Source organism: Stigmatopora argus, chromosome 18, assembly GCF_051989625.1.
Source record: "Stigmatopora argus isolate UIUO_Sarg chromosome 18, RoL_Sarg_1.0, whole genome shotgun sequence".
Taxonomy (NCBI): Eukaryota; Metazoa; Chordata; class Actinopteri; order Syngnathiformes; family Syngnathidae; genus Stigmatopora; species Stigmatopora argus.
Window position 1 is genome coordinate 9,999,111 of NC_135404.1, and position 27,831 is coordinate 10,026,941.

General features: G+C 41.2%; 4 protein-coding genes across 7 annotated transcripts; 3 read left to right on the forward strand and 1 right to left on the reverse strand.

The window, feature by feature from the left end:
* Positions 1–90: 90 nt before the first annotated feature.
* On the forward strand, positions 91–4,170 carry irf3 (interferon regulatory factor 3). The gene is made up of 11 exons (XM_077626370.1): positions 91–290; positions 945–1,109; positions 1,241–1,415; positions 1,689–1,756; positions 1,831–1,879; positions 1,963–2,028; positions 2,162–2,407; positions 2,487–2,577; positions 2,651–2,940; positions 3,031–3,155; positions 3,417–4,170. The coding sequence occupies exons 2-11, from the start codon at positions 945–947 to the stop codon at positions 3,525–3,527; spliced, it is 1,386 nt and encodes a 461-aa protein (XP_077482496.1). The 5' UTR covers positions 91–290; the 3' UTR covers positions 3,528–4,170.
* LOC144093076 (chaperone Ric-8A) lies at positions 3,624–14,565 on the reverse strand. Of its 2 annotated transcripts, none has more exons than XM_077626358.1 (16): positions 14,551–14,565; positions 14,266–14,321; positions 12,718–12,865; positions 8,636–8,802; positions 8,309–8,403; positions 8,192–8,239; positions 7,483–7,572; positions 6,829–7,406; positions 6,616–6,751; positions 6,333–6,521; positions 5,959–6,053; positions 5,448–5,598; positions 5,275–5,370; positions 5,056–5,200; positions 4,543–4,822; positions 3,624–4,470 (listed from the first exon to the last, which is right to left on the reverse strand). In XM_077626358.1, the coding sequence occupies exons 5-16, from the start codon at positions 8,396–8,398 to the stop codon at positions 4,338–4,340; spliced, it is 2,031 nt and encodes a 676-aa protein (XP_077482484.1). In that variant the 5' UTR covers positions 8,399–8,403; positions 8,636–8,802; positions 12,718–12,865; positions 14,266–14,321; positions 14,551–14,565; the 3' UTR covers positions 3,624–4,337. The 2 variants fall into 2 exon arrangements, with proteins under 2 accessions (XP_077482484.1, XP_077482483.1); XM_077626357.1 differs by lacking the exon at positions 14,551–14,565 and adding an exon at positions 7,836–7,853 and having other exon boundaries at positions 14,266–14,334.
* LOC144093085 (uncharacterized) lies at positions 12,419–14,007 on the forward strand. 2 transcript variants are annotated; one of them, XM_077626378.1, is made up of 4 exons: positions 12,419–12,499; positions 12,576–12,657; positions 12,739–12,891; positions 13,644–14,007. In XM_077626378.1, the coding sequence occupies exons 1-4, from the start codon at positions 12,454–12,456 to the stop codon at positions 13,804–13,806; spliced, it is 444 nt and encodes a 147-aa protein (XP_077482504.1). In that variant the 5' UTR covers positions 12,419–12,453; the 3' UTR covers positions 13,807–14,007. The 2 variants fall into 2 exon arrangements, with proteins under 2 accessions (XP_077482504.1, XP_077482505.1); XM_077626379.1 differs by having other exon boundaries at positions 12,428–12,499; positions 12,581–12,657.
* LOC144093073 (transient receptor potential cation channel subfamily M member 4-like) lies at positions 14,051–26,745 on the forward strand. 2 transcript variants are annotated; one of them, XM_077626341.1, is made up of 28 exons: positions 14,051–14,485; positions 15,629–15,690; positions 15,761–15,938; positions 16,095–16,275; positions 17,062–17,231; positions 17,403–17,580; positions 18,179–18,243; positions 18,334–18,567; positions 19,481–19,583; positions 19,769–19,890; positions 19,955–20,236; positions 20,350–20,451; positions 21,072–21,200; positions 21,283–21,412; positions 21,488–21,633; positions 21,715–21,827; positions 22,410–22,529; positions 22,627–22,679; positions 22,765–23,000; positions 23,584–23,699; positions 24,247–24,379; positions 24,458–24,632; positions 24,899–25,064; positions 25,139–25,320; positions 25,398–25,530; positions 25,627–25,699; positions 26,173–26,269; positions 26,353–26,745. In XM_077626341.1, exons 1-28 carry the CDS (start codon positions 14,423–14,425, stop codon positions 26,382–26,384), a joined length of 3,774 nt encoding a protein of 1,257 aa, XP_077482467.1. In that variant the 5' UTR covers positions 14,051–14,422; the 3' UTR covers positions 26,385–26,745. The 2 variants fall into 2 exon arrangements, with proteins under 2 accessions (XP_077482467.1, XP_077482466.1); XM_077626340.1 differs by having other exon boundaries at positions 14,053–14,485; positions 22,762–23,000.
* Positions 26,746–27,831: the final 1,086 nt, after the last annotated feature.

Genomic DNA, 27,831 nt, shown 5'->3' on the forward strand with positions numbered 1-27,831 from the left:
TGCCCTACGATTGGCTGGTCACCAATTCAGGATGTCACCTGCCTGGTGCCCGTAGTAGTTATCTGGGGATGGCTCCAGCACCCCCTGCGACCCTTGTGGGGATATGCGGTTCAGAAAAATTGATGATTAATGAAACCGTTCAGAAAACGAAACCGAAAGCTCGGAGTTTCCTAAGAAGGCCCTCCCATATTCGATATCACAGTATTTTAAACATTTGCTGCTCAAACCCTCGCTAGTACAGCACAAAGACTTCTGAAAGCAACACACCCGAAGTTCGACGACTTTTCCAGGTATAGAATCAAAATGGTGCATGTTTATTTTTATCTTAAATAGCGATCGTCCGTGTTTAATTCCTAAACAAGCTACAACATTGCCCTGCTAAGTATAACTAAACAGCGTAGTCGGCAGCATATTCGAGTAAGTACGTAAACAAATTGACTTATTGTACTATTAGCTATTATTAAATGTTTGTTTGTTTTCACAGAAAGCGTGGGTTTCAATACGTACGTAGTTTCCAGTTCTTATAGGTTCGGAAATGTTATTTCTAATTACAGTTTTGGCATCATTGTAACTTGGTTCCGAAAGTATTATAGTGTTACACTGTATGTGTGTATTGTAAGCGTTGTTGTTTTTTAAATTAGTTTTTTCTTTGTTGGTTAAAACATTTAAACAATAGCACCCTCTACAGGCCAGGACTGTGGTGTGTAAAAGAATGCAAATATACATAGGTATAGTACTACATAACACATAGTATTTGTACAACTTTGTTAGTTCAACGTATATTTTTGTTTAGTTTATTTCAACTAATGCGCTGTTTAGAAATTTGGGAATAAAAGGCGATTGTTTTGTAGCTTTTTTTCCCCAACAGACTAATTAACTTCATAGAAATGTCACAAAATATGATGTGGATATTGACTAAATTTGGTTTTCTTTCCTCTTTGAAGATGGCTCATTCCAAACCGCTGCTCATTCAGTGGCTTCGAGCACAGATTGACAGCAGAACATATCCTGGTGTATGTTGGACCAATGAGAAGAAAACTGAATTTTGCATTCCTTGGAAACATGCCTTGAGACAAGACTCTTCAGATACTGACATTCTCATTTTCAAGGTGCATCTAGCTATCACTGTTTCTCGTGCAGCTTGTTTAATTATTTTTTTTTTCAATGTAAACATAGTCCTATTATTTTCTGTTGTTGTATTTGTTGACCAGATACATTTGTGTGTCTTTCTGGGTTGTAGGCATGGGCAAATGTGAGTGGACACGGGCGCATTCAAGGAGATCCATCAGTTTGGAAGAGAAACTTCCGCGCTGCCCTGCGTGCTAAAAGGTTTACATTAATCGCAGACAACAAAAACGATACGGCAAACCCTCACAAAGTGTTCCGTTGGCCAGATGAGTCAACTTCAAGCCACGGTAATTAGTCGGTCATAAATGATCAAATACTAAATTATTTCTGATGGATATCATGCCCTAATGTACACTGAGTCACTTTGATGCAATACACAAGTTTCCCCTAACACTTAGAATCCTAAGAAACACTCAAATTATTCAGCCAATAGGATTTATCAACAATCTCAGACAGGAAAGAGGCTATTTTCATGAATGTTCCCAATTCTGCAAATAGCAGCAAGTCTCAACAAGTCAGACAAACCTGCATGGTTAACAACACTTTTTTTCTTTTTCAAGACAACTCTGCGGCCAGACCATCCATCCAACCTGGGCTAGATCAACATGAAAGCCCTCCCGTACAAGAAGTACGTGCATGTGTTGTGCTTCCCTTCTTAAAATACATGTTCAAACACTAACGCTGTGCATGTCTGCCTTTTAGAGCCATGTTGTCCCATTCATGGATGACTTCCTCTATTGTCCTACTGAAGGTGAACGCCGCTCGTATTTATTAGCAGAATGACAGCATGAAGAGCATTCTCCTTCCCCTTGCTGAACTAAAATTTGCCGACAGAATGCATCCCCAATGAACACATTTTGCAGACGTGTCTCGAACAACTTGACATCAGACCTCAAGCAGGTATGAGCAAAAGATATCATCTCAAAGTAACCGGCACCACACCTAAAGAAACCCCTCTTTTGTGTTCACTTTATTTTTTTTGTCCATTATTGCACTGCGGAAATATTCAACTCTTCGCAACTCCCTCCCACAGAAGACAAGTCCCCCTTTGCGTTTCCACCCGAGCAACAGGAGCTCCAGGATCAGCTTGTGATAGGCGCCCGTGCGTCGCCATGGCAACAAGCGCATCCAGTAGCGGCGGAGGGCACGGTCGGCGAAGCTCGGTCGCCTGGGCAACCGGCGCATCCAATGGAGGAAGCTGAAGATGAGGCTTGTGGGGGACAGGTTGCGAAACAGTTTTTAGACTACTTTAATAAGACCAGGGATGGAGGTCATTTACGTAAGTAAATTTAATAGTGATCCCACTTAAACGCTACGATGAACTGGATTGTGCATTTTCAATATTATCCTTTTTTTAGAAACCCAATTCAGGATAACTGTGTACTACAGAGGTGTGCAGGTTTCTGAGAAGGTAATTCCCAATGAAGCTGGATTCCGTTTAGTTTACAGGTAACATTCAAATAAAACTTACAAAGTTTAACTCTTTGACTGCCATCGACCAATTTTTAAATCTGGATTTAAGGCCTGAACTGGTGGAGCCAGTGTTGGACGACAAGTCGGGGCTGTCTGTCATCTCCCTACCGTGCCCTGTTAATATTAAGGATCAAAAACAAGCCAAGCTGACCCAGTGCATCCTGGACAATCTTGGCGAGGGACTGGACATTGGCGTTTCAGGCAAAGTCGTTTACGGCCAGAGACGAGGCGAAATCAAAGCTTTCTGGAGCTTCTCCAATTTCGACAACAGTGGACGACCCCAGGAAATCGCCAAAATGCAGCCACAGCCGTTTTTTCATCTGAAGGATTTTATCCAAGGTAGGCTTGAACAACCCAACAACCCCCGCCCCTAACCCTCTTGTCAATCACATGACATCTGCCTCCCTTGATTGGTGCCGTATCCTCCAGGTATACTGGCATTTATAGAGCTTGACAGCAAAGAATGTGGGCCCTGCTCACTCTTTATCTGCCTGGGGGAAAAATGGCCTGACCCAGAGAAGATGCCGTGGAAGAAAAAACTCATCACTGTTGAGGTGAGGTCAGCATTCAGAGTTTTACAGTTTGGAAATAAGAATAGATGCCAAGGAAGTTTGCCCAAAGTGAGAGAGGCGCTGACAGCCTCTCTCAGTGGAAATAGGTTAAGAGAAAGTTATAAGTGCGCTTGTTTTGTTTTTTAGGTATTTTATATGAACCTATAGAATTTCTCTCCTCTGTGAAGTGTCAATTTACCTCTATATTAAGAAATAAAGGAAATTGTCCACACCTTTTCACAACTGCTTCTCTTATTCCATCAGGTGGCTCTCACTACCTTGGAGAGCTTAAAGACCATGGCAATGGATGGCGGCGCCTCATCTCTCAAATCTGTTGAACTGCAAATGTCGCTGGAAGAGATGATTATAGACTGATTCTTCGTGTTCATTTTTTTACTGATGTCATGCTTTCTTACCTGTACGGGCGCCTCTGGAGGTGCCTGCTAACAAAACAATGAAGACTGCCAGCCATCCTTTTCTCATCATTTCTTTAATTACTAGAAACACATGCCACAGATGATGGGTGACTCGATACATAAATACACAACTCACTAATGTCCAGGTGTCAATAGCACAAAACAGTGCTCTTGCGTTACTAGAAATTTCCAACCAACAAATGTAGCAAATGTCAGAATGTCTTCTAGGTATCCTTCTGGTCTGTCTGTGGAGACAAGTTGAACAAATATTTTCTGGATTAATGGAAAAAAGGACATGGAATAATGGAAGTTGTTCATTTTTTATGAGGCTTATTGGCTTAGTACCTAAAGAAAGATTGTCTTTATGCGTTTTATTACTGTAAAAACAGACATTTTTGTTCGTTTATGTACCATGAAAATGTTCTAGTGTAAAAAACGGGCAAACTCTTCTATAGTGTATTCAGCAACTCCAAGTGTATCAGAAAATATAAATTGAAGCAGTTTTTCTGTGATGAAAAAAAGAGATGTCCATAAATCTAAATCTCTAACTTGTCAATTTGCCTGCTATAAACATTAGGCATTAAAGCGGCAGTCTTCTAATACTCCTCTTGTTCTAACTTATTCATCGGGATGTCAAGTTTATGTACTGATACATCACAACCACTTAGCAGACCCTCTCAATCGACAGCTCGGAAACTTTTTGAGGGTCCCAGGACTTACTTTGAGAACCACTACATTAAAATGGTATCTAAGACAAAAAAAATAGACTTCATTGATTTGTCTCAACTGGATCCATCTCGTTGTCAGACGTCGACTCTTCCATGACTCTATTGTCTCGAAGTTCTGCCATCGGGACCAACTTCCCATCTGCGTCCACTCCCATTGGCTGAATAATGTCATCCCTGTAATGATTTAAGATTAATTTTTGAGATAGAAAAATGAATGTTAATGGGGTAACTACACTGCACGCAGACCTAGACATCTTGTTGAAGATCCGAATAAGCCTGGTGGCTTCCTCCTCTTTCTCCTCCTCTGTCATGCCCTCCATGGGGTCCGGCAGCTCCGCTTCCACTCGCCCCGTCACCGGGTTGACTCGGTCTTTAACTTGACGGTATTCTTCCGTATCCGAATCCGAGTCGCTGGAGTACAGGGTCTCGCTGCAGGCGGTTCTTGACGCTGAGCCGCCCAAAAGGCCCCTAGTGGCCAACAGTCCTGCCGCGTTCCCGTAGCCCGTGTACTTGACGAAACGTCGAACTTGGAGGGAAAAGTTAAAGATGGGATTCTGCACCAAACTGTTGAGGTTTTCCACATTTCATTTCATGTTTATCTTTTATCTACTATCAATATACATCTTATATATTTGGCTTAGGAAATTAAAATTAGATTTGTAGAGCCATTTTACAAATTGAAGAACAAGTTTATTCACGCAATTCTACTTTAAAAGCTAATGTGGAAGAACCTATCCAGATAAAATTTGTGCTTGTTACCATTTTCCTTGCAGAGGACAAAAAGGAGGTCAGCGGCACAATGTTTGAGGTCCGTGTCCAGGTGAGTCATGAGTCGAATTAGTCGGCTCTTCACAGTACAACCTTCCTCCGGCCTCTGGGAAACATCCCTCAGGGGAGGCAAAATCTGAGTAGAATAACTTCATTAGTCAAAGTATTTGCATTTGGTTTACTCCCGCCTTGTTTTTTTGTCCTTATTACATATTTCCTGATGTAGTGGCGGGTTTCCTTGTGTGCCCTGCAGCTCTCTGTGAGCAAATTGAGGATTGGCGTCAGTTTCTCTTTGACTCTGTCCCCCTGAGAAGTGGAACGACATCGTCAAGTTATTGACCAAGTGTGATTGTGTGCACTGCAGTAAAATTTTAACCAAATACCGATTCAAGGCGTCTCTCCATGAAGAGTAGCAAGTTCTGGACGCAGGCCATGTTGACACCCTGGCACTGCTCTGAGTCAAGCTCCAGGGGCACCGTCAGGAGAACATCCAGACACTGGAGAGGCAGCGCCGACAACAGGTTGACAGTGTGACTGTGTAAAAAGGAAGAATAAATAAAATGATTTTTCAAATACTGTCATGTGTTGGGGGGATTGGTGGCTGGGTGTTTTTTCCTTGTGTGCTCTGTCCTCGTGATTGGATGAGTTTCACCTGCTGTGTTCTTTCTGACTTTCCTTCCCTTGTGTGGCCTAGGTGTTCGTTATTGTCATCAACCCCTGTCTGTGTATTTAAATGCTGTGTTTGTGTGTGTGCATCGGCGTGGAAGTTTGCAGTTATATTTTTCATTAAAGTGTTAAGTTGTCCACAAGCACTTCGGCATGTTGACACCAACAGCTGTCTTATATAAATATAGTTTAGTGAGAGAGTAAAAAATAGAGCAAAAAAGAGCTCACCCTTGCAGTTCATCTGTGTCCTCAGGAATATCGCACTTGCGCAACATGCACAGACGAAGCATTGCTACTAGGTGGCGGTAAAGAGCTGCATCAGACTGAAAAATATCAACATAATAGTTGATTGTGAGCACAGTGACAGGACTTTATGAATTACAAACACTACTTAGTAACTGTACTCAAGTGAATTTTCTATTTAACTATTTGTACTATTTTTTGTATTACTGGCAAATCATGCTACTTTTGTATATAATGTACTTGTATTCTGAAATGTAATCACAGATTTTTGTCACGTTAAATAATAATATCGATTTTGTAGTTGACATAAGAAAACGTGACACTAAGCAGTACCTAAATGGGCAAATTTTTCAACTCACGTCAGTGGGCGCCTGCCTGTGGGATCGGTGTGTCACATTGAAAAGTATTTTGAGAATCTCGATAATGCGCTGAGAGGCTTCCAGAGAAATAGGGGGCGCCCCGGGGTCCAACGTGCACTCGTACGGCGCCTTCCACTGCACCTCCAGGCAGCCCTCCAGTGCTGCTGAGAGGATGGAGACGCCTGCTTCCTACATGTGGGACACAGACAACAACACACTTTTTCAATACCAGTCCTCCCAGTTCGCCGCCAATGGCATTGAAACATGATCAGGTGTTCGTCACCTCCTGGAGTTGAGCGCTGAGCTCGGGTCGCAGTGCCGTGACGAGAAATGTGAGTCGTAATTCGTAAAACTGCACACTAGAGGGAGATGAGCAACTGACGCTGGAGGACAAACACTCTCGAAGGCCGCGCATGAGCCTGAAATAAACAAAAAAATACTTGTAGTTTGACATCCCGGCCTATAAATATAAATTTTTGTGAAGAAAGATTCCCACCTGAGGGCGCTAAACCTCTCCTGCGCCCATGTGCTGTTGTAAACCAAATTACACAACACCTTCAAAGCTTCCTTCCTCTGCACCTCATCCCCAGATACTCCGTCCTCTTCGTACTCGTCCTCCATTTTGCTCTCTCGGCGATCCTTCCTCCCTCGCTCCAGCTCCTTGTGATGGATGCTGCCCCTGTACATTTCGTCAATGCTGGGCCGGTGGCTGCTAGGCCAGCTGATACTGTCGGGATCACTGCAAGCGTCACTCTTGGCGTCGCCCTCAAAGGTCGAGCACTCTCCGTCGGGGTCCTGGTCTGCGTCCACACAACATGGCGGTGTTTTGACACCCTCGGTGAGAGAAAAGATGATGTTGTCGTAGAAATCCGAGTCGGTGACAGCATCGTCGTTGGTCTCGCTCGTGGTCGGCAGCCCTGCCGCTTTGGCCAGCTTGAGGAGAGCGTCGTCGGTCACCAACGGGCCGAGGACCCGCTTGTCTCTTGAGAGGATCCTCAGGGTGCGTAATGTGACTCGCATCAGAGGACATGGAACTTCTTTTCTTATGAACCGCACCAGAACTGCTGCCAAACTCTAAAAGAAAAACATGTAAATGGTTTGAATGTGCACAGACAAAGCATTGCAAGCAAATGCAGTGTAGGGTCCAGACCTGTCTGAGGAGTAGACCTCGGTCTTCCTGGTCATTCTCGTCATAGTCAGAGTTAGATTCCGTGCTGTCCCTGACTTTATTCTTCCTAAACTGTCAAAACAAGGAAACAAATTGAATTTTATGATGTGAAACAAAGGCATTGTGACCCTAATGAGGATAAAGCGGTTCAGAAAATGAGATGAGAAGGCATTTTTATATGTAGTACAGGAGAATGATGCACTACAGGTAAATTCATACTTTCTGGTGATATTCTAAAATTGAAATATTCTGTTGTCTGAACTTGGATCATATTTTTACATGACATCTAATGCTCTCTCATAAAACTACAGTCAGAAATATCTGTATCCGTATACCTCGTCCAGTTTTCTTTGCTTAAGTTGAGCAGCCACATTTGGTGTTAGCAAAGAAGTAGCCAAAGAACAAAAAAAACAGAATCAGTACACATATCAAGAGCACAGATCCACATTAAATGCTGCTCAGAGGCTGCAAATGACTGGAGAAATGTCTAAAAGATTATCAGCTTCGAGACGCAATCTGCTTGAGCATGCAAACAGAGAGGATCAGGGATGACTGATACAGCAGAATTACTAATCAGAGATGGACGGAGGAGGGGATCTGACGATGGCTCGATGTCATACAGGAAAGAGAAGGAAGGGGAGGGCTTTTATTTGCAGGGAGTGGGCTTTATTGTATTGTAAAATATGCTTACTTTTCTTCTGTCCCTCTCTTCTGCGTCAAAGAAGAAACACTGGGCGTACTGTTGGAACACAGCCACATGCAGTCAATGATACACGCTGTAAAATCTGTATATCCGTGTTTATCTCACCTCAGTGTTGAATTCCTGCAGCTGGGTATGAACGCTGCTCACATCATCGCGCCTGATGCACCGGATAATCCCCTCGACGTCTACGACCATGCTTCCTGCACGAGCACACCAATCATTTAAATGGAAGTTACACAATAATCACGCTGAGAGGTGGAGATTACACGTTAATGGATTGATGAATGGATGTGATGTGATTTCAGTGGAAAGCCAAACAACTTTAAAATGACAGTTTAGTGCACATTTAGTAAACATTACACAATATGTTTAGTATAAATATGAATGCAAAAACACAACCACATAATGCATGAAGAGTGTGCTTAAACCTACCTTGATTTGGTTCCCGTAGCAACTAGGTAATCTGATACTGGTGGACTGTCACGACTCCAGAAGCTCCGTCTACGTAGGAAGAGTGCAGAGTTCTGCCGGGTTCTGCTCAATTCCAGTTGCACTCCACTTTGCCCCCCTCTCTCTCTCGCCCATTCTCACTTTCTCTCCTGTTAATCCAAGAGAGATGAAGGGGCCACAGAGTTTATAATCCACTAATGGACTCCCACTTTATATCTCTGTGACTACCACGTAACCTTTTCTGGACTTTCAAGCCTTGAACAGTTCCCTACCTACCAAGTGTACTTATTTAAAGATTTCCTTAAAATGTTCCAAAGAGCTATTATGTAATTAAAACAAATCAGTAATAAGATACAACTAGTGCACTGTAATATTTAATATAAAGAATAATGCTCAGAAAAGATTCAATTCGAAGATGGGTTGGCACAGTGTTTTAATTCTTAGCATATTATTCTCAGTTATGAGTTCGGGGTTTGAATCCATGTGAAAATTGATGGACTGGTAACCAGTCTGGCATTCCCAGTGCTTCACTACTGTTCTCATTGTGCCAGCTTCCCGCCAGATGACGCTATTTTCACAAAATGGGGTAACGGTTCCACAGTTTCAGGACCAGTTTAGGACGCACCAGTGAATGCTTTTGGACAATTCTATCCTTACACATTTGGTTTGTGTTTTTGAAAACTGCCGTAATAGCCCATTGACATTTCTGATCATTTTGATTATACCAGATTTTTTTTCTATAAAAGGGACTGAACCCCTTTGCCCAAAACTGATAAATTGAAATTATCATAGTTCAAGTAGTACAATTACTTGTTTAGAAATAGAAATGAATAGTTGAGTTTGAACTTGTCCAAATAGAATCTAAATAAAACAAAAATAAATAAATAATATTAAATTTTTAAAAAGCGCCAAAATTTCAAGTGCATTAAAGCATTAATCCCCCTTACAATCTGGTATTTCTTGTGTACAATATACACTCCTAGAAATACAGTATGAAGAATTAACTAATAATAAGTAAATAAAATAAATGTAAAACTATCAAATGTAAAAGTATAAAATGTATATTAGTAATATTTATCAATTATTGGATGATTTCAAATCATATCAAACAATTATTGAATGACACAAATGGAAAAAAACAAAGTGTGACGAATAAAATTTTTCCATGACTCCAAATATGAAAGGTCATTATCAAAAGCTTCCTGGTGACATGGGGATGTTTACACGTGTGCTCAAGAAGGTACCCTGAGACCTCCTAAAATTGCCAAGAAACCTGTGAGAAGATAATAAATGGGAATGACAGGTTTTCCTGGCAGGATGCTCACTCCTGTGCTCAGTGGGTAAAAGGAAGCAGAGCCAAGAGGCTCTCCAATGTCCAACTGGTGGCTGCAGTCACACAACAACAGGATGTGCACTACGTCAGGAAGAAATGGGAAAAAGGGGAAGACGGGTCCCCACCAAGTGCTCTCAATGTATATTTATTGCACATGAACTCGACACTTAAGCAAGGCTATCAACAAGTCAAAGTTAAAAAGAGAAGGATGACCCTTGGGCACCTTTGAAACAAAGATTGTCACAGATATATGAGTTAGTCTAAAATACGTCTAAATTTTGATTTATTGGGACATTGTGACCAACTGTCATAACACAGAGGATGCTGTAAATCATATAACAACCCAACCGACCAAAGGAAAAATTTCAGACTTGAATTAACCTGTGTTACGTAATAATGCTATGTGTCTTAGTGGCTGCATCTATTCGTGCAATCGCCACCTGAGCAATTTAGTAGCTAGGAAGGTGGCGTCCACACTTCATTAGTGGGTCACCAGGTCAACCAGACGGGACACATACATTGACTCCTATGGAATATTTAAAATTGTGCTTAAACTAAGCCAAATATGCCTTATGGATATATAATGTTTAGGATTTATTTGAATGCATATTTAAAAAAAAGGGAAAAAAGAGTAATCATTCTCAGACCATCACCTTTCAACAAGGACTATAAAAATGTTAGCAATTATTAATTATTATTTCATCCAGAAACATAAAGGTGGCCACACAGAATCACGTGCCGGGCCGAATCTGGTCCCCGGGCTACGAATTTGACAACCTTGAATAAAGAGAAAATGTTTTCTTTCTTTTTTTAACAATTGTGGTTTATCAGATATTTGACTAACCATGCAAGCATGAGGAGAACATGCTAACTTTAGATGGACAAATTAGATGGATGAGCATTAATTATACAACTCTGTACTATTAATGGAACTCAGAACCTGTCATTGATCACCAGGCAATTGTTGGTGGGAATGTAGGTCAGTGACCAAACTTGAAAACGTGCTTAGGCTCCATAGGCTCCATTAAGTGGAAAAGTCATACGAATTTCCTGCTTTTTTATGACGCATTGTGCATTTCTCATTACGTCTTTCAAAGTTACACTACACTACATTTCTGGGTGGGAACATCCCAAAATTCTAGACTGACCTGACTGAACTCAATCGATTGCAGCATAAATTGATCTTGTCAAATGTCTGGAAATTAGTTATTTCGTGAGGAAGGTAGGGTTCATAGGTTGGTCAGCTGAGAAGGTTTGCTCTCCTTAAGCACGTACTCATTCTCCCTTGCACCAATGTGTCAGTGTGTGTAGAAAGGGAAATGACAGTGTTCATAACAATCTGACATGCCCCTTCTTAATCACGCTTTAGTTTAATATGGTGCCTCGTGATGGCGTGATGACTCAGTGCAGTGACGACACACAGACCAGATGCTACACAGTGGAGTTAAACAATAGATCCCAGAAGGGAAGTTGTGCACAAGAGAGATGAAAAGAGGGAGAGAGAAAATTACGGTGGTAATTGGAAACTGCTGGACAACTTCCAATTTAATAAAATGAGAAAAAGAAAGTCCTGAAAAAGGCTATATTTCATTTCAGGTATTGTATGGATGGATGTGAGCTGAATAGAATTTGACAATTTAAGCTTTGTAAAATTCCTACAAAATTACTGCCAAGATGTTTTTCTGTCCAAAACCACAGTTTGGCATGAGTTTGAGGAACTGAATTAAATATAGACAGTGAAATGAGCGATATCTAGCGCAAGTTTCTCAAAATATGATCTATTCTGAAAAACCGTGTATAATAGAAGGCCTGCTACTACGTACATTACGTTAGAGCAGGAAACACTCTGCAATGCTATAAATTTCAGGTTTAACCAAACTGTTTGGGATCAAGAGGTTGTTTTTCTTCACACTATGTGTAGCGAATTAGTGGGAGCGAAGGACATTTCAGGAATAAACATGCTGATGGCGAATGTGACTCAAGGGGAAAAGCCACAGGAAAAATGGGGCGATAAAGAAAAGCCAGCAGGAGAATCAGCGTTATTTTGAGCCCGTCTGCACTTCCTGCAGGTGATGGAAAAGAAAGAAAGATTTGTGGAACAATTGCGCAGCAGCAAGTGGACCGAGAGTGGCGGGATGGAGGAGGATGTGGAGGAAAAGGGGGGTGGGGGAGGTGTATGTGGGGGGTGAGGGCTTTAAATTCAATGTAAACATCAAACAAGGTACAAGGTCACTTATCATCACATGTCTTGGCTTTTACTGAAAAGGTTGCTCACAATAACTCATGCAATAAATTAGCATCTAACCCCCCCGAATGTCAAAGCATTACGAGCATGGGAGTTGATCTGGGGTTACCGTGACTACACTCCAGACACACCCCCTGACCCTATAAAAGGTCCGAAGGGCCGAAAGTATGAGACGTTCCAACTTGACAATCACAAGGCGACAACAACAACACCTCTGGATTGATGGTTCACTACAAAAGTAGCAGCGGATTTTCTTATTTTCTTGGTGGTAAGCTTTATCCCGCTGTCAATGTTTGGAGAATTTTTCTCCAGCATCACTTTATTGGAGTGTTTCTCTACTACAGAGCAGTGCGGTATGGAGATAGCTGTTCTGCTGCTTCTGATTGCACCTTTGACAACTGCTTTACCACTCACACCCGCTCTCAGGTAAGTGAAAACACACCTACGTGTTTGATAGGCTTAATGATATTTGGGTCTAATTGGTACCTGGTTCTGTCTGAGCAACAGGTCAGACAAAGATATCTTCCTTGCAGTGGACACGGTTGAAGGATCAGGCTTGGAAAAGTCCGAGGAGGCTCAGAAGCAGCATGTTCCATTTCTGAAGATTGTGCCTTTTCGGTCAAGAGAGCTTCACCTAGACATAGAGGCAATCAAACGCAGGTATATTATGCAACAAAACGGGATGCAATTTGTTTTTGGTACTATTGTTGAGTCATTTACAAAGTGAGGAAATAGTAACATTTGTAGTAACTGACCTTAATGTTACAGAGTTCATATTTTGGGGAAAATTAAGTACTGTACTTTTTTTTCCAAAGTATTTCTGAGTTCTGAGGACACAAATTATTTATAATTTATCTTTCAGAACAATTTACAATGACTTTGTTTTGGTACATTTTGGGGCATTCCTCCATCAGTGAATCATTGGAGTAGAATAACTATTTTCCTAAATTTAAAAGCCTTGTTAATATTTCAACTCCGCATTTAAATTTAGGAACTAATGATTCACTCTTGGGCTTGTAGAGAGTCTCATAGTATTTTTTTCCTGCAAGCACAAAAAATTCTAGAGCCACTATGTAAGCGTATACTAGTACTGTACTAGTCTTATATCATCATTAGAGTTGCTGTATTGCCAACATCATATTTACGGCTGTATGCAACAAGCCATTTCATGTTTTGCCCACATATCACATAAAAAAAGTTAAGATTAATTTCTGATCACACACTATATTGCACATTCTTTTTAACAGAACAAATTTGGTGTTATTTGCACCCTGCTCATGTTTTGCCTTCAGATATTTTTTCAGTCATTGGTCCAATCTATTTGAACTGGGATGGCTTGCTGTGATCATTTTTTAAAAAAAAATACTATTAATTTGACTGATATTTACTTATGTCTTTCCCCATTTTCACAGCTTAAGCCCAAGACTCCTCCGTCCAAAACGTGCAGCCAAGGGTGGATGCAAACTGGGAACTTGCCATGTCCAAAACTTGGCCAACACTTTATACCACATCAGCAAAACAAGTGGAAAAGACAAATCCCATAAGGCGAACGACCCCCAGGGTTACGGCAGATAAAACACACATTGGATGAAAGCCATCCCAAACTCCTCTGCTATGTTCAAAATATTTTAGTTCTTCTCACTGACTGGTACTTGATTCCTACATATGCTTTTTGCCACTGTATTTTAGTCATGCTTCCAAAGAAATTATATATTATTTAATTTGTATTTACAGTAATATATTTATGTTCTGATTAAAGTCATGTCAACACAAACACTTCCAGTGGTACGTGTGGTTGTACAAAGTGAGGCAATGGGATATTTTTAGTCCTTGGACACGGGTGTTCTTGCTGTTTTATATATTTTGGCAGCATTTAGCATTGAAAGTTTGATCTTAGACACTCTCTGGAGAGTGCTTAAGATAGGAACCATAACTAAGCTCCTAAATCCGGGACCAGGTGCGACATTTGTGTGTCTGTGGGTGGTTTTGGGGGAGGCAGTGTCCTCCATTTGCTTTTTCTCACCACACCCTCACCTGTAGGCTTTGCTTTCTCTGCACCTTCCTTGCAACCGGCTGCTTTGACTAAGAAACTGCAATGACATCGGAAGGGGAAATAGTTAGTGCATAATGGTTAGGGAAAAAAACGAGCATATTGTTTTTCCTGTCATCTGCCTCTGAGGGGAAAAAAACCATGAGAGACACTGGAGACGCAGCAGACCCCGGACACAAAAACAGCAAATCTGAGAAAGACCAGGTGAGAGGAAAAACTTCTTGCTAGTATTGTTGTGAGAAAAGTTGAAGTTGTGAAAGTTGCCTTACCCAAAATGAGTCATCATGACGCGCTCCCACGCTTCTGCTACCCCATGTGATGATCTAACTTATAGAGTGAAGGCTCTCTTATCAAAGAACGGGAAAATTTCGTCGCAAATGCTTTCGTTCGGTCAGTGAGATGCGATTTGACTCCGTTTTGTCGTAATCGCGATTATGGGGCAATTAAAAAACATTACGGCGGGCGTTAGCTGATAGTGTATGTGCTAGCATAACAGTCGGAACTTGTAAGGAACAAAGATGTTTTGGGGCTGATATGACACGCTCTAAATGGACTACAGTTGTAAAATTAGTGAAAATGTTGACATTGTGTCCATCAACTTGTCAAACTTCAGAGTTAGAGTGCTGGACTGTACACATAAAGTGGCTGCGGTCCATGTTGCTTTTACAGACTAGTTGCTCAACCAGAATGTATTGCTGTCGCTCGGTTGGTCTTGCCGGAACAACTAAATGGAACGTGGCCTTCTATGTACAGCTAGACTGAGCATGTTCAAATATGTCAAAAATGTTTTTTTTTTAGATGTGATTAATAATAATAGTAGAATAATAGCAGTAATAAAAATAACCAAACTTATAATAGAAATCTTATTATTTAATTATAATCACATAGCAAATAGCAATTTGCATTGCCCTGCACATCACTGTGTGGTTCTCCACTCACATTATATTACTCATACATACCCTTTAGTCTACATACCTGCTGAAATACACACTTTGCTATGTTTCCAGAAGCCCCAACTTATAAAGTGCGAGACACTGGCCATTGTCCCCATTATTGACTTTTTTCCTGCTAAAAATAGGTGCATTTTGCTGTTTATAAATATTTTAATTCTCACCCATATTATGCCTTCACATTCTCTCCACATACTCACACTGGGCCAAACTGCAGTTCCTTGCCATAAGTCACAGGCAAGTGTTTGAACACTGCATGCCTCACTAGTGTAATAGCAGCTACTTTCTATCATCTAAAACCAACTTGCCAAAGTTTGCGCTTCCATCCCTATTCCTTCTCAGAATTTAATGTTCGCTCACAGTCTAAATCCTAAATTTTGTTGAATTTATTTTCCAGAGCTGGATCCCCAAAATCTTCAAGAAAAGAATTTGTACCACATTTGTGGAAGATTCTCTCAGGTACCCTGAAGTTGGCATTGGTGCCTCATCACATTCTTTTATTGACATTTCATTTCCCCATTTCCCTTAGTAATGGTGCTTTATGCCAATGTGGAGGGACAAGAGACACCCATGCCTCTGTGGCCCTCGGCGACTATTTCAGCACGGCTATTGTCAATCACTGGGCCAGTTCCCAGCACTCTTCTGAGTACCCCACCGATGCCTTCGGAGAATTGCAGTTCGCGGGCGCCAGCAAGCGGCACAGCTACGTGGGTTATTTTTCAATCACTCTCATTAACAATTAATCTCCCATTTGACAATGGGTAGATTTTACAAATTATTTTTGCCTACCCACAAGCTAGAGTACACAGAACTGGCACTGGAAAACCAATGCACTAATCATGAATCTCCCTCCCATGGTTCAGTTCTTACGGCTGTCTAGCGAAACACAGCCGTTGATGGTGTACACTTTAATGACGGCCCACTGGGGTCTGCCCGCTCCTAACCTGGTGGTGTCCGTAGTGGGCGGCGAGGGCAGGACCCAAGTGAAGACGTGGGTGCGGGAAGTCCTCAGGCAGGGTCTAGTCAAGGCCTCTCAAAGCACAGGTAAAAAACATTCTGCAAACAAAGGAAGTAAGGGACCCTAGTAGATTTATGACTCATCGCTCAGTCTTTTTTTCTTGAAGTGTTTTGAAAAGATCGCGTGAATACTTGTAGCACATGGAAAAACAAGGTAGTGGCCATAAACTGAGGGGGTCCTTGGGGGTGGTAACCTAAATTTGGAATGACAATGGGCCTTTTCTTTCCTGAGTGGTTGGCCAATTGCAGGTGGCACGCAGTGTTCTTCCATCATCTGAGATCATCTCTGTCAGGTTTTCTCACGGAGTGCTGCAGATCAAAGGAAAGATAGCAACTGCCTGGCACACGATAAAAAAAATGTAATCAAACAAATGCCACGTGGGTTCATGGTGTTTGTACATAAGATACAGATTTGTTTTTTAAAGCGAAATAAGTGACACGACAATGTCATTTGTGTTGGACAAAATCCTCACATTCCCCAAATTATATATTTAAAAGAAAAAATGAAAGAAAAACACCACACTGAACCATTCTATATTGTGCAGTAATGTTAATTTTTTACTTTGCCGTTGATTAAAACGAGGCTAACACCAACCATGGTTTTTGATTAAGATTTTTACAACGATGCTCATTGTGTGTCCAAGAGAGTTACCAGACCTATTCTCAAGGACTGACAAATACTGTCCAAGTGGTTTGGGGAAAAAAAAATCTAAAATTGATCAAATTTAAAACAAAAATGCCATGCTACATATCGACCTCAATATTGTTGAATTATAGATCGTTCGGTCAATAAATCATTTTTCATCCTTTTAGGAGCTTGGATCTTGACGGCAGGCTTGCGCGAAGGGGTTGGCAGGTGCGTCGGCCAGGCGGTGAGGGATCACGCCACTGCGGCTTCGTCCGTTTCCCTCAACAAGGTGGTGGCCGTGGGCGTTGCTCCGTGGGGCATCGTCCACAAGCGGGAGCAACTGGTCAATCCACAGGTTGTCCTCACACAATAATGCGTCAGAAAGAAATTTGCCAAACAAGCTGTCAAATAGCACAGATGTGCGAACAATTTATATCTGTCTCAAGATCTACTTAACAAGAGTTTCTTAACCTTTAAATCAAAGAACACCTGTCATGGACCTTTCCCTTGATTCTTCTTATTGTAGGGCAGTTTTCCTGCCAGGTATTATGTCCGCAACACACCCCGGGACTCGTGCTGCCTGGATAACAACTACCAGGCATTCCTGCTGGTGGATGACGGCAGCATGGGACGCAGAGGTGGTGAGACGGGCTTCAGGGCCAAACTGGAGGACTACATCTCCCACCAACGCACAGGCATTTGGGGTAACGGCTTTGTTTGAATTGGAACCCATTGTGTGGGCCGCTTTTTATATCCAGTCCGTGAACTGAAGGTCAGCTGCCTCCATTGTCTGCCGCTTCCCGTGTTGTTATTATTGCGAGTATTTTTGAAGAAATACCGCTAGAATTAAAAGAAAGTAGTGATCTCCCTTCCTGATGCTTTCTTATGAAGCTGTTTTTTTTCGTTTTTTGATTCCTGGACTGAAGGCGCATGATGATCCTTTGGTATTCACTAGCCGACAGCTGTTGCATGCCCCAGCATGCATTTGACATGTTGCTCTTCAACATGTAAAGTCAAGCAATGTCGGCACAAAAAAGAACAAGACCGATTTTAATGCTTGCCTTTCGAAGCTTTGAACTTAATTTATGACTAGATATTTTTTTAAAATCTGCTATCCAGAGTTTAAATTGGATTCTGTAGACTTTTTATATTTGTGAAAAGATATAATTAATGATTTTTAAAAATCATCCCATGGGGCAAATGCAATTTTCTTTGTATAAGTAATAATGCATGCATGTGTATTCATATGCTCAGAATATTCCTACAGTCCTACTGTGTTGATTTATTGTTTGCTATTTTAAGGCAGTGGAAGTATCGACATCCCAGTTCTATGCATGCTGGTCTCGGGAGATGCCACTCTACTGGAGGTGAAGTTTTGTGAAAACTGTTAAGTCATTCATTAGCTTTAGTAGAACAAGCCCACCCACAAAAATGGGCCCTATTTCCTTTTGTTCCAGAGAGTTGATCTCTCCTTGAAGACTTCCATGCCCTGGTTAGTGCTGGCAGGCTCAGGAGGCATGGCCGACTTTTTGAGTGACCTCTTGAAGAACTTGTCGTCAGTGCCGGTCGCTCCGTCTTCCGGCGAGGGCGACGGTGACGCAGGCCCCAGCGTAGATCTGAAAGACAGAGTGGCCGAACGGGTTCGCAAATATTTTCCCTCCGAAGCCGAGACGGACAAACTTGTCGAGCATGTAAGTGCAACACCTTTTGTCACACCTGTGTGCATTTTTGATAAGCAGGAAGTAGGACGGCCCAGTCGTAAGGGTGTGACCTGGGGTGAGCAAATTCTATTGACACAATGCATACACATTCTTCATTCTGGTCAATTGAGCATTTACATTGTCAACAATAAACATCTGAGCTTCTTTCCTCTCTAATTTTGCTTCTTGAAAAAAAAATGAAATTTATCCTGTACAGTTTAGTCTTTTTGCTTGATTATTAATTAAACATGTTTACAAAATAAAGTACTTCCTAATTATAGTTTAGAATAGTTGTGAATAAGATGTGGAAAATGAGACTAAATATAAGTTAGTTTATTAAAATTTCAAAACATTGAAACAAATCAAGTATTTGAATACTAAAATAAAATATTATTTTCTCATTCACAGCTAGCTCATCCATCATTTTTAAAATATAATATGGTACATGACCACCCTTGGTCTCACCCTATAGGCAGAGGTATTTTACAATGGATTATCTCAGAGTTTTGCTTGACCTTTCTTTGAATGCCAATGGGCTCAAAATTCCATCAGAGCACAGACAGGATATTTCATAACACATGGCAAGATGCCAAGCTGCAATTTACCATGGACATACATACCCGTAAGACGTCCCTCGACAGTCAACACAATAGCCTCCTCTTTTTTTGTGTGATGTGTGTGTTTAAAAGTCAAACACTAGCAGCATCATGTTACATAATACATACGTATGTCGCACTCCACTTATCATTTATCATTTTGCAAAAGTAATGTCAACTTCACAGCTATGTGTACATAATATAATTGTAGAACGTTGACCTCACACAAAAGAAACACTGGCTTGTAATATTGTGCATATCTTAAAATTTAACAAATATGACTCTCCCCTCCCTTTTGACTTCTCTAGGCTTTGAGCATCTACCAAAACAAAGACTTGATCACCATCTATCATGGCGAGCAGGAGGGTCCAAATGACTTTGACACAGTGCTTCTCAAAGCTCTGGTGGGAGGTATAGTAGAAATATCCAATCCACATTAAGTCACCGGCTGTCATTGATGGTTATAGATGTCCAATACATTTGAATTGGGAAGGCTTTTCCAGGTCAAATGGATTTGGCATCTATAGGGGTGAATGGCGCGAATTTTTTTTCGTTCACTGTCGTTTCGGATCTCTTATCTAAATGTGACTTTTTAGCATCCAAGCAACGCGCTTCAGTAGACCACAGCCCGTATAATGAAGAGCTGAAGCTGGCAGTCACGTGGAACAGAGTGGACATCGCCAAGAGCGAACTCTTCAATGGAGACATCCAGTGGAGGGTGAGTTGAGATATACGCGCATAAAAAAGTCTCAAACCTTAAAATCGCTTAAATCCTCGAACAGTACGAAGATCTTGAGGACTCCATGACCGACGCTCTGGTGAATGACAAACCTCAGTTTGTCCGGCTCTTCACCGAGAATGGCCTAAATATCCTGGAATACTTGACATATGGAAGATTGGAAAGCCTCTACCAATCGGTGGCTGCCGGGACACTTCTCTACCAGCTCCTTCAGCGCCATCTGATGGAGAGACTCGGTACTCCAACGCATCTCCAGGGTTCCCCGAGCAAAAGTTCAACTGAGAAAATACAAAATGGACCAGTAACTGAGCTCAGCCTTTTTGAGGTAATTCATACTTGTAAGACGCCCTTCTTTCCTTTTCTTTTTTCTATTTTGCGTTTAGTTGTAATCTTTATTGTTTTCTTTATTTCAATGTATGTGTTTTCAATTCTCCACAGGTGTCGAGAGTGCTAGAACTGTTAATGGGTGATGTTTGCCAACCGTTCTATTATTCACCATTAGATTTGGAACAGATTACCTCCAAGAGACGGGCAATGAAGGTATGATTAAACTATTTTACTACTACTTTCACACTGTATCATCTATTGTTCGTCTACATGTCGTTACCGTGACCGGACGTTTGGTCGCCGGACTTTCGGTCGCCGGACGTTTGGTCGCCCGGACCCAAACGTGCAGCGACCAAACGTCCGGCGACCAAAAGTCCGGCGACCAAACAAGGTAAAACAACACGGTCTACGGATCAATCAAAACCAACAATAGCCCTGAGCAGTTTCACTGAGCGGACATGTGAGTGTATAAGAATGTGTATGTACATGGGTTGTCTCCTTAGGAAGGTACGTCAGTCAGGGTCTTAACCATTTCTCCAACAAAACACAATAAAAGTATGGGAAAATTGAAGCTTTTTTTTAGCCTAATAATTAATAGGGCATTAAGTATGACAAAATAATAATTCACAGTTTGTATTTAGGAAATTTGAGCAACGATTTTAAATGGTAATTATCAATAACCTTCCGGGCGACCAAACGTCCGGCGACCAAACGTCCGAGTACCTGTCGTTACAGTGATCATTGATAGTTTTTTCCCTTTTATTTGGAACATCTGAGGCAGGACTCTTCATTTTGTCAAAATTCTTTCACCCACTTATTTTGTCTCTCGCCAGCGTGCCAGTAAGCTGCTTCGCGGCGACTGTTTGTATCGGAATAATCCCTGCCTCTTCCCTTGGTCTTCACTCTTCATCTGGGCCGTCCTCCAAAACCGGAGCGAGATGGCCACTTTCTTCTGGGAAATGGTAACTTTGCCGATGGACTACAGAGCTCTAAAAAATAAGCACAGTGTTTCATTTGAAAGGACTTTCCTGTCTTTCTCTCCAGGCTGGTGAGTCGGTGTTGAGTGCACTGAGTGGGTGCAAGATGCTAAGAGAACTTTCCAAACTGGACGTGGAGACGGAAACCAAACTCTCAATGAAAGAACTGGCTCAGAAATTTGAGAATTTAGCCCATGGTAAGAAAAGGAATCTACTGGACTCCATTTGAAGTCATTTTTTTGTAAGAATTGTTTATTTTCATTCAATTTCAGATATCTTCAGTTCTTGTTACCGTAGCAACGAGAGCCGCTCCTTCACTCTGCTGATCCGCAAATCCCCTATGTGGGGCGGTACCACCTGCCTCCAGATGGGAATGGGTGCGGACGCACGCCTTTTCTTCAGCCACGACGGCGTACAGGTGCTTGGCTTTGTTTCCCCGCGGCTCACTTTCAAACGTATTATTTGCCGTGTAGTTGAACAGAGTCTCTCCTCCCCATAGTCTCTGTTGTCCCAGATCTGGTGGGGGGATATGAAGAGAAATACGGAGGTGTGGAAACTCCTACTCACCTTTTTCTGCCCATTCCTCTGCTACACTAACTTGATTTCCTTTAGGTAATTCACTCGTCTTTTGTTTCCATCATATTTAATAGCCCCTCAAAATCCAAAAATTAATACTAAGCCCAAATTATTCTATATGGTTGTATACTGTATTTTTTAGGCTGTTAGTCATACCAGCCAAAAAATTCACAAAGAGAGGGGGAAAAAATGAATCACATTTTTGAATAGAATTTTAGGAGAACAATGCACTATGTAACATATCAACAGGTCTTTAGATAACTACCAAATCCAGTAAAATCTTTATTTTCAACATCGTTTGCGAAAAACTCGCTTCGAGGTTCCTTTGTTGCAGCTGTCAGTTAAGTGCAGGCCTCGCTGAACTATGAAAAAAGTGAGACTTGCAGTAGTTGAGACAACAAAGTATACAATATATCAATCATATTTGCACACATCACTGTCACATAGCATAATTTCAAACAAAAAATCAAAAAATTGAATAAAAACACTGATAACAAAACAAGAAGTAAACAATGACAAAGAAAAACGTTAAAACACTCGTATACCTTTTATCTAGTGAAATTCATTATCCAGTTGCTAAAATGTCAGCCTCTTTTTTTACACCACGTCACTTGTCAGGACACCAGAAGACAACCAACAGGAAAGCAGGGATGTAAAGCCCAACGAGGACGTCATGGGCCGAGACAGCCACAGCCTATATGGGACCACTGTCTTCTCCTTCTCCGACATTAAGCATATGTAATGTTACACAGTGACCACCGCCAGTTTCTCACTGGGTCTTGCTAATTTATCTGTGAAAACAGACATTAAAATCATGTTGTGTTTGCATTACTAGTGAAGCAGATTCACACGGGGCGTACACTCCCTGCAGGACAGCTACATTCAGAGGTGAATCACTAGTTAAAAAAAACTTTCCACATGAGGCAATGGTAGCGACATGTTTTTAATTTTTTATTATTTTTTTGTCCAGTAGTACCTCAAACTCCGAAACCTCCCGAGTGGCCGTTCATCGTGTCGAGATGGCGTCAGTTCTGGTTCGCGCCAGTGACGTCCTTTTTGGGCAACGTGCTCATGTACTTCCTCTTTCTGCTGCTTTTCGCCTACGTGCTGCTGGTGGATTTCAAGCCTCCGCCTCCCGCAGGGCCCGCCATAACAGAGCTGGTGCTTTATTTCTGGGTCTTCACCATTGTGTGCGAGGAGATACGAGAGGTAATTGCGGAAAGTGGGGATTTGTACATGTCCGAGGTGTTCGTAATCCCTCTTTCCGTGCCAATTCATTTTAACTGGGAGGCGTGGCAGCGATTAATAGATTGGTGCTTTATGGTCATCTTGTGCTCGCAATACACATTTACAAATATATGTCCCTTATTTGCAAAGTTTTTACTACAATTGTTTGGCTTAGTTCATATTAGCACATATTTTAGGAGTTCTTTGTAATAATACAAAAGTTATCCCACATCAAAAGTTTCTGTGAAAGAGTGGAACACTTATTCAAAAGTATTACTCATTACTATATCGACTGCCAATAACGGCGATTGTGGTAAAATCAATTTTACTGCTGCTAATTAGTCCTAATTAAAATTATTTGGATGTCTTTTGCCATCAATGGAAGCGAATGAGTTACAAAGGAACATTTGGATGAGTTAAATTGTTTCCTATATATAAAATAGCCATGTCTTTTAATCAACTGTTCATTTTGTAGATATCACACCACTGCTAATATATTTCCTACTGTATAAAAAATAACAATCAACTGCCTTTGGCTGATGTCTTTTTTCTTTTCCCCCTCAAGACATTTTTCTCAGGTACGATGACTTTGCGCCAGAGAGTCAGGGTGTACATTCAGGATGTATGGAACAAGTGTGACCTCACTGCCATCATACTCTTCATCATTGGACTAGTTTGCAGGTAATGGTTGTGTCGTTTGTGTGAGTTGGCCCACCGCGGAGTTTCCCATGCTTTTTTTAGTCAAGCAACATTCTTTTTAATGGAAAAAGTCTTGCACAAATTGTAATTAAGTACAACCACTAATTATGAGGACAGATAAGAACATAATCATACTTGGCCTTCTTCTATTTTGGCATGGCTTTTTCCTACTAATCCATTCGATGGGTGGGACTGTAATGAAATGTTAAATGACGCAGAAGTGATTTTATGCCATTCTTTTTCAATTGAATATGCCAAACAACATTAGATGTGTCAAGCACTTTTGATGGTGATGTTCACTGCAGTGTAAACTGGCATGTTAATGTGGCAGGTTGTTTGTGTAATCATTTTTTCCACGTAAAAGGATAACAAATACACCCCTTGTCAAAATGTATTAATCTTTAATCATATAGGCAAATCTTTTGGATTGGAAAAATCTCCCTGCAAATCTTTTTTCTCATGCTTTTACAAGTGAAGCACTAGGAGGCGCCATGAACATCTTTTCTAAAGGGTTCTACTGATGTTGCAGGATGTTCAGCAGTTCCTACGAGTTCGGACGAGACATTATGTGCGTGGACTACATGGTCTTCACGCTCCGCCTCATTCACATCTTTGCCATTCACAGACAACTAGGACCTAAAATTATCATCGTTGGGAAGATGGTGAGAAATTGTATCAAAGCACATCTAGAAGCTTCTAAGTCAGTTTTGCTCAATTTTCCCCAAATTATTGTTCCTCAGATGAAGGATGTCTTCTTCATCCTCTTCTTCCTGGGGGTCTGGCTAATGGCGTACGGGGTGGCCAACCAGGCTTTGCTGTATTCCTACGACCCCCGGCTTGACCGCATCTTCCGGCGGGTTTTTTACAGGCCATACTTGCATATTTTTGGACAGATCCCAGTTGAAGAGATGGACGGTACGCTCATATCTGTACTTTGGTCGCTGTTTACTTAAAACGTTACCTTCATTTTGCAAATTAAAAATGGATTTATGTTTAAAGGGACACACAATAACAACCTTAACGTTAAACTATTTAAAAATGGAACATTTGGTGACCTAAAAATTGTGAAAATAGTGTAACGAGCTGAGCAATTTTGTGACATAAGAATAGGATAAGAGTATTGTCCATCCGTTTGTGCATCTTCTCTGACTACTATTGTCTTTTATTTACTTTATTCCCAGTGGGGAAAGACTGGGACATGGCTTGCACCAATAACGTGACCCTGATCGACGGCGGCGCAGAGCCGTGTCGAGTTACGTACAGCAACTGGCTGGTGGTAATCCTATTGGTCATTTATCTGTTGGTCACCAACATCCTGCTTATTAATCTTCTCATTGCAATGTTCAGGTGAGCACCTCTGCCTTGATTTCTCACAAATTCACGTTGAGCTTCCCCATTACAGCTCTGGTTTGTCTTTGCAGTTACACCTTCAACGAGGTGCAAGCCAACAGCGACATTTACTGGAAGTTCCAGCGCTACAACCTCATCGTGCAGTACCACTCGCGGCCCTCGCTAGCGCCGCCGTTCATCATCCTGTCGCACATCAACCTCTTCATCAAAAGGAACATCCGTAAAGTCTCCTCGGTCAAGATCCACCACTTCGGTCAGTGCGTTCTCACGTTGTTTGAACCCTCGTGCAGTCGGCAAGGGTGAACGAGCTTTTCTTTTCCGTCCCATCAGTGTTGAAACTAAACGGCAAGGCGGCAAACAGGCTGACGACGTGGGAAACCATACAGAAAGAGGACTTTCTGACAGCTCAGAGCAAGATCCAGAAAAGCACAGACTCAGAGAGGCTCAAGCGAATGTCTGCTAAGTAAGTAGAGCGAGCCTTTTGAATTGTTACAATCATTTTATTGAAATAACCCTACGAGTCTTGGACTAAAACGGAGAAAAATGACTTCTTTTCTAGGGTGGATGGTGTCATGAAACAACTGACTGAAAGCAGAGACTTTGACCACAGGCTCAGGACTTTGGAGAATGAGGTAAAACTAAAATTGGAAAGTTGTTTTATTTTTTACCGCTCTTGTGTTCTTCCTCAGATTTTCATGCCATTTCCGGGTTCAGTTTTTTATTTTTTAACAAGTCCTCCTTTTCATGCTGCACCCATACTTGCATGTGCACTGTCATTTCAGTCATTTATTTTTGTGTTCTACCGTGACACCGTTTCTCGGTTCGCTTCCTCTTGGGGTTTTTCGGATGCGTAATTAATTGTTTTACTGCCTGGGTGTGACGGATACATTAACGTGCGTCATCACCATAGCAATTTTTTTTAATCACCCAAGTTCAATTATACTGAAATCCAGAAATAATTCGACAGGACAGTTGAATGCTGTGTTCTCAAAAGGGAGAAGCCACTGATCTTTTGGCTGAAAAGAAAGGATGAACATCAGTTTTCATAAATATTGTTTACATATATAAATGGGGCAACATATTGAAAAATATTTCTGCCCCACAGATGGAGTACTGCTCCAGCGCACTCAGCTGGATTGTCGATACTTTAGCGCAAGGCAGCTCATTCAAACCTCCTCGACCTCCTCCCCCAACGCTTCGAGGTAAAATTGGACAAGTTACTACTATTATTACTATACTTTTTCTTTTTCTTTTTTTGACACAATTTCTTTTTTCTTCATTCCAGACTCCTTTATCCCTTCCTCATCTGGCTCGTGATGAAACTTTAGACATTTTAAGATTTGACTGTTGCCATGCTTACCAAATGCCATAGCATATTATGAGCGGTATGAGTAGAAGAAGGAATAGCAGCCATGTTGTTTCAGTCTTGAAGGGAGTACTTCTAAATATTTTGAAGTGCAATTTTTGCTATTCATATGCCAAACTGTATTTATAGTCAACCACTGGATACTATATGAAATATTTAACACTGTGACTATGGTGTAACACTGGAGTGGGGCCAAGTTTATTGCATGTTATTTCTCATTTTATGCTCAACGTGTGCTTTTTTGTCACTTTATTTTGTTGATAGGTTGAAAGGCTTTACAATACAGTTTTATAATAAATATATAAGAATTTACAGGGTTTTTTTTAATCTACAACATCCTGTGACAGTCATCAAGAAATCATCCGTTCAAAATAATAGGATGTCTCTTCCTGTCAGTGGTGTTCCTTAAAGCAGAAAAGGGTGATATAATTTTGTGAAAATGGCATCCAAAGTGCCATTTACAAATTCCTCTGAAACCCACATAAGCCTCACCTAGTAATAATTGGAGGTATTTAAAAATCATTTTCACACTTGCCAATGTGTTTCAAAGGACAAAAGTTGACGGTATGACATGGCAGTCTAAATGCTGCTATGCAATATGGAACGCCCCCTGGAATGTAAACTGTCACATAGCAACACATTGTTTTGTCTCTTTGACACTTGATCAACATAAGAAAAACCCTATCCAACATGTTTCCAGATTGGCTATCTGATCTCTAAACAGAATTGAAAAAAATTCCACTGCTTACCACTATGTCCTAGAAACAAATGTCATTTAACCCATAACTTGGGCTGTCCCAGTTAAAAATTGTAGAATCTTCTATTGCCCGCAATGGCAGTGCACAAGTAAAAAGTGTTTCCGCCTCTGATGAATTTAGTTGATTCTGGTTATTTTAAAATATACTATTATTTAACTTCTGAAGGTTGACATTGCTCTCTAGTGGCCAGTTAAAGACTCAAGAAATTGTGGCTTAATAATTTTAATTGTATATAGACATGCATGAGTTCGTTAATTAACATATAAATAGACTGGTCCCTTCAATTTCTGAATGATCCTCCTAATTTTGAAAATCACCCATTTAATGTGTCACTTTTGTTTGAATGAAAATCTTTAGAATTTCTCTGGAACACCACGTTACTGGTTTGCATACCATAATTGAGGTGTTGACAGTGATGCTGATGGGCAAATAGACAGATGACTTACAGTGATGAGCTTTGCTGTCAATGTGTTCGACATACATGCGCACCTGCTAAGTTAGTTCCCTGATGAGTAAAATAAACATTTGCTTCTCTGTCAACTACAAATATAAGGGCGCTTATAATGTGTTGTGCAATAGATATATATACTTTAGAAAATGCATCTCTCATTCATTCGTAGGATTCAGACCAGTGACTGAC

What these genes read in the sequence shown, in the direction of transcription:
- LOC144093076 (XM_077626357.1), bottom strand. Translation starts at nt 8,398, where the DNA reads ATGGTCGTAGACGTCGAGGGGATTATCCGGTGCATCAGGCGCGATGAT. An exon ending in GAGGTCTACTCCTCAGACAG is followed by an intron (nt 7,407 to 7,482) that starts GTCTGGACCCTA and finishes TTTTTCTTTTAG; the next exon opens with AGTTTGGCAGCAGTTCTGGT. An exon ending in TGTCCTCTGCAAGGAAAATG is followed by an intron (nt 4,823 to 5,055) that starts GTAACAAGCACA and finishes TTTCCCTCCAAG; the next exon opens with TTCGACGTTTCGTCAAGTAC.
- irf3 (XM_077626370.1), top strand. Translation starts at nt 945, where the DNA reads ATGGCTCATTCCAAACCGCTGCTCATTCAGTGGCTTCGAGCACAGATT. An exon ending in TGACATCAGACCTCAAGCAG is followed by an intron (nt 2,029 to 2,161) that starts GTATGAGCAAAA and finishes TCCCTCCCACAG; the next exon opens with AAGACAAGTCCCCCTTTGCG. An exon ending in AAAAACTCATCACTGTTGAG is followed by an intron (nt 3,156 to 3,416) that starts GTGAGGTCAGCA and finishes TTATTCCATCAG; the next exon opens with GTGGCTCTCACTACCTTGGA.
- LOC144093085 (XM_077626378.1), top strand. Translation starts at nt 12,454, where the DNA reads ATGGTTCACTACAAAAGTAGCAGCGGATTTTCTTATTTTCTTGGTG. An exon ending in CCACTCACACCCGCTCTCAG is followed by an intron (nt 12,658 to 12,738) that starts GTAAGTGAAAAC and finishes TCTGAGCAACAG; the next exon opens with GTCAGACAAAGATATCTTCC. An exon ending in ATAGAGGCAATCAAACGCAG is followed by an intron (nt 12,892 to 13,643) that starts GTATATTATGCA and finishes CCATTTTCACAG; the next exon opens with CTTAAGCCCAAGACTCCTCC.
- LOC144093073 (XM_077626340.1), top strand. Translation starts at nt 14,423, where the DNA reads ATGAGAGACACTGGAGACGCAGCAGACCCCGGACACAAAAACAGCAAA. An exon ending in TTCTCCGACATTAAGCATAT is followed by an intron (nt 22,530 to 22,626) that starts GTAATGTTACAC and finishes TTGCATTACTAG; the next exon opens with TGAAGCAGATTCACACGGGG. An exon ending in CAGGACAGCTACATTCAGAG is followed by an intron (nt 22,680 to 22,761) that starts GTGAATCACTAG and finishes TTTTTTGTCCAG; the next exon opens with TAGTACCTCAAACTCCGAAA.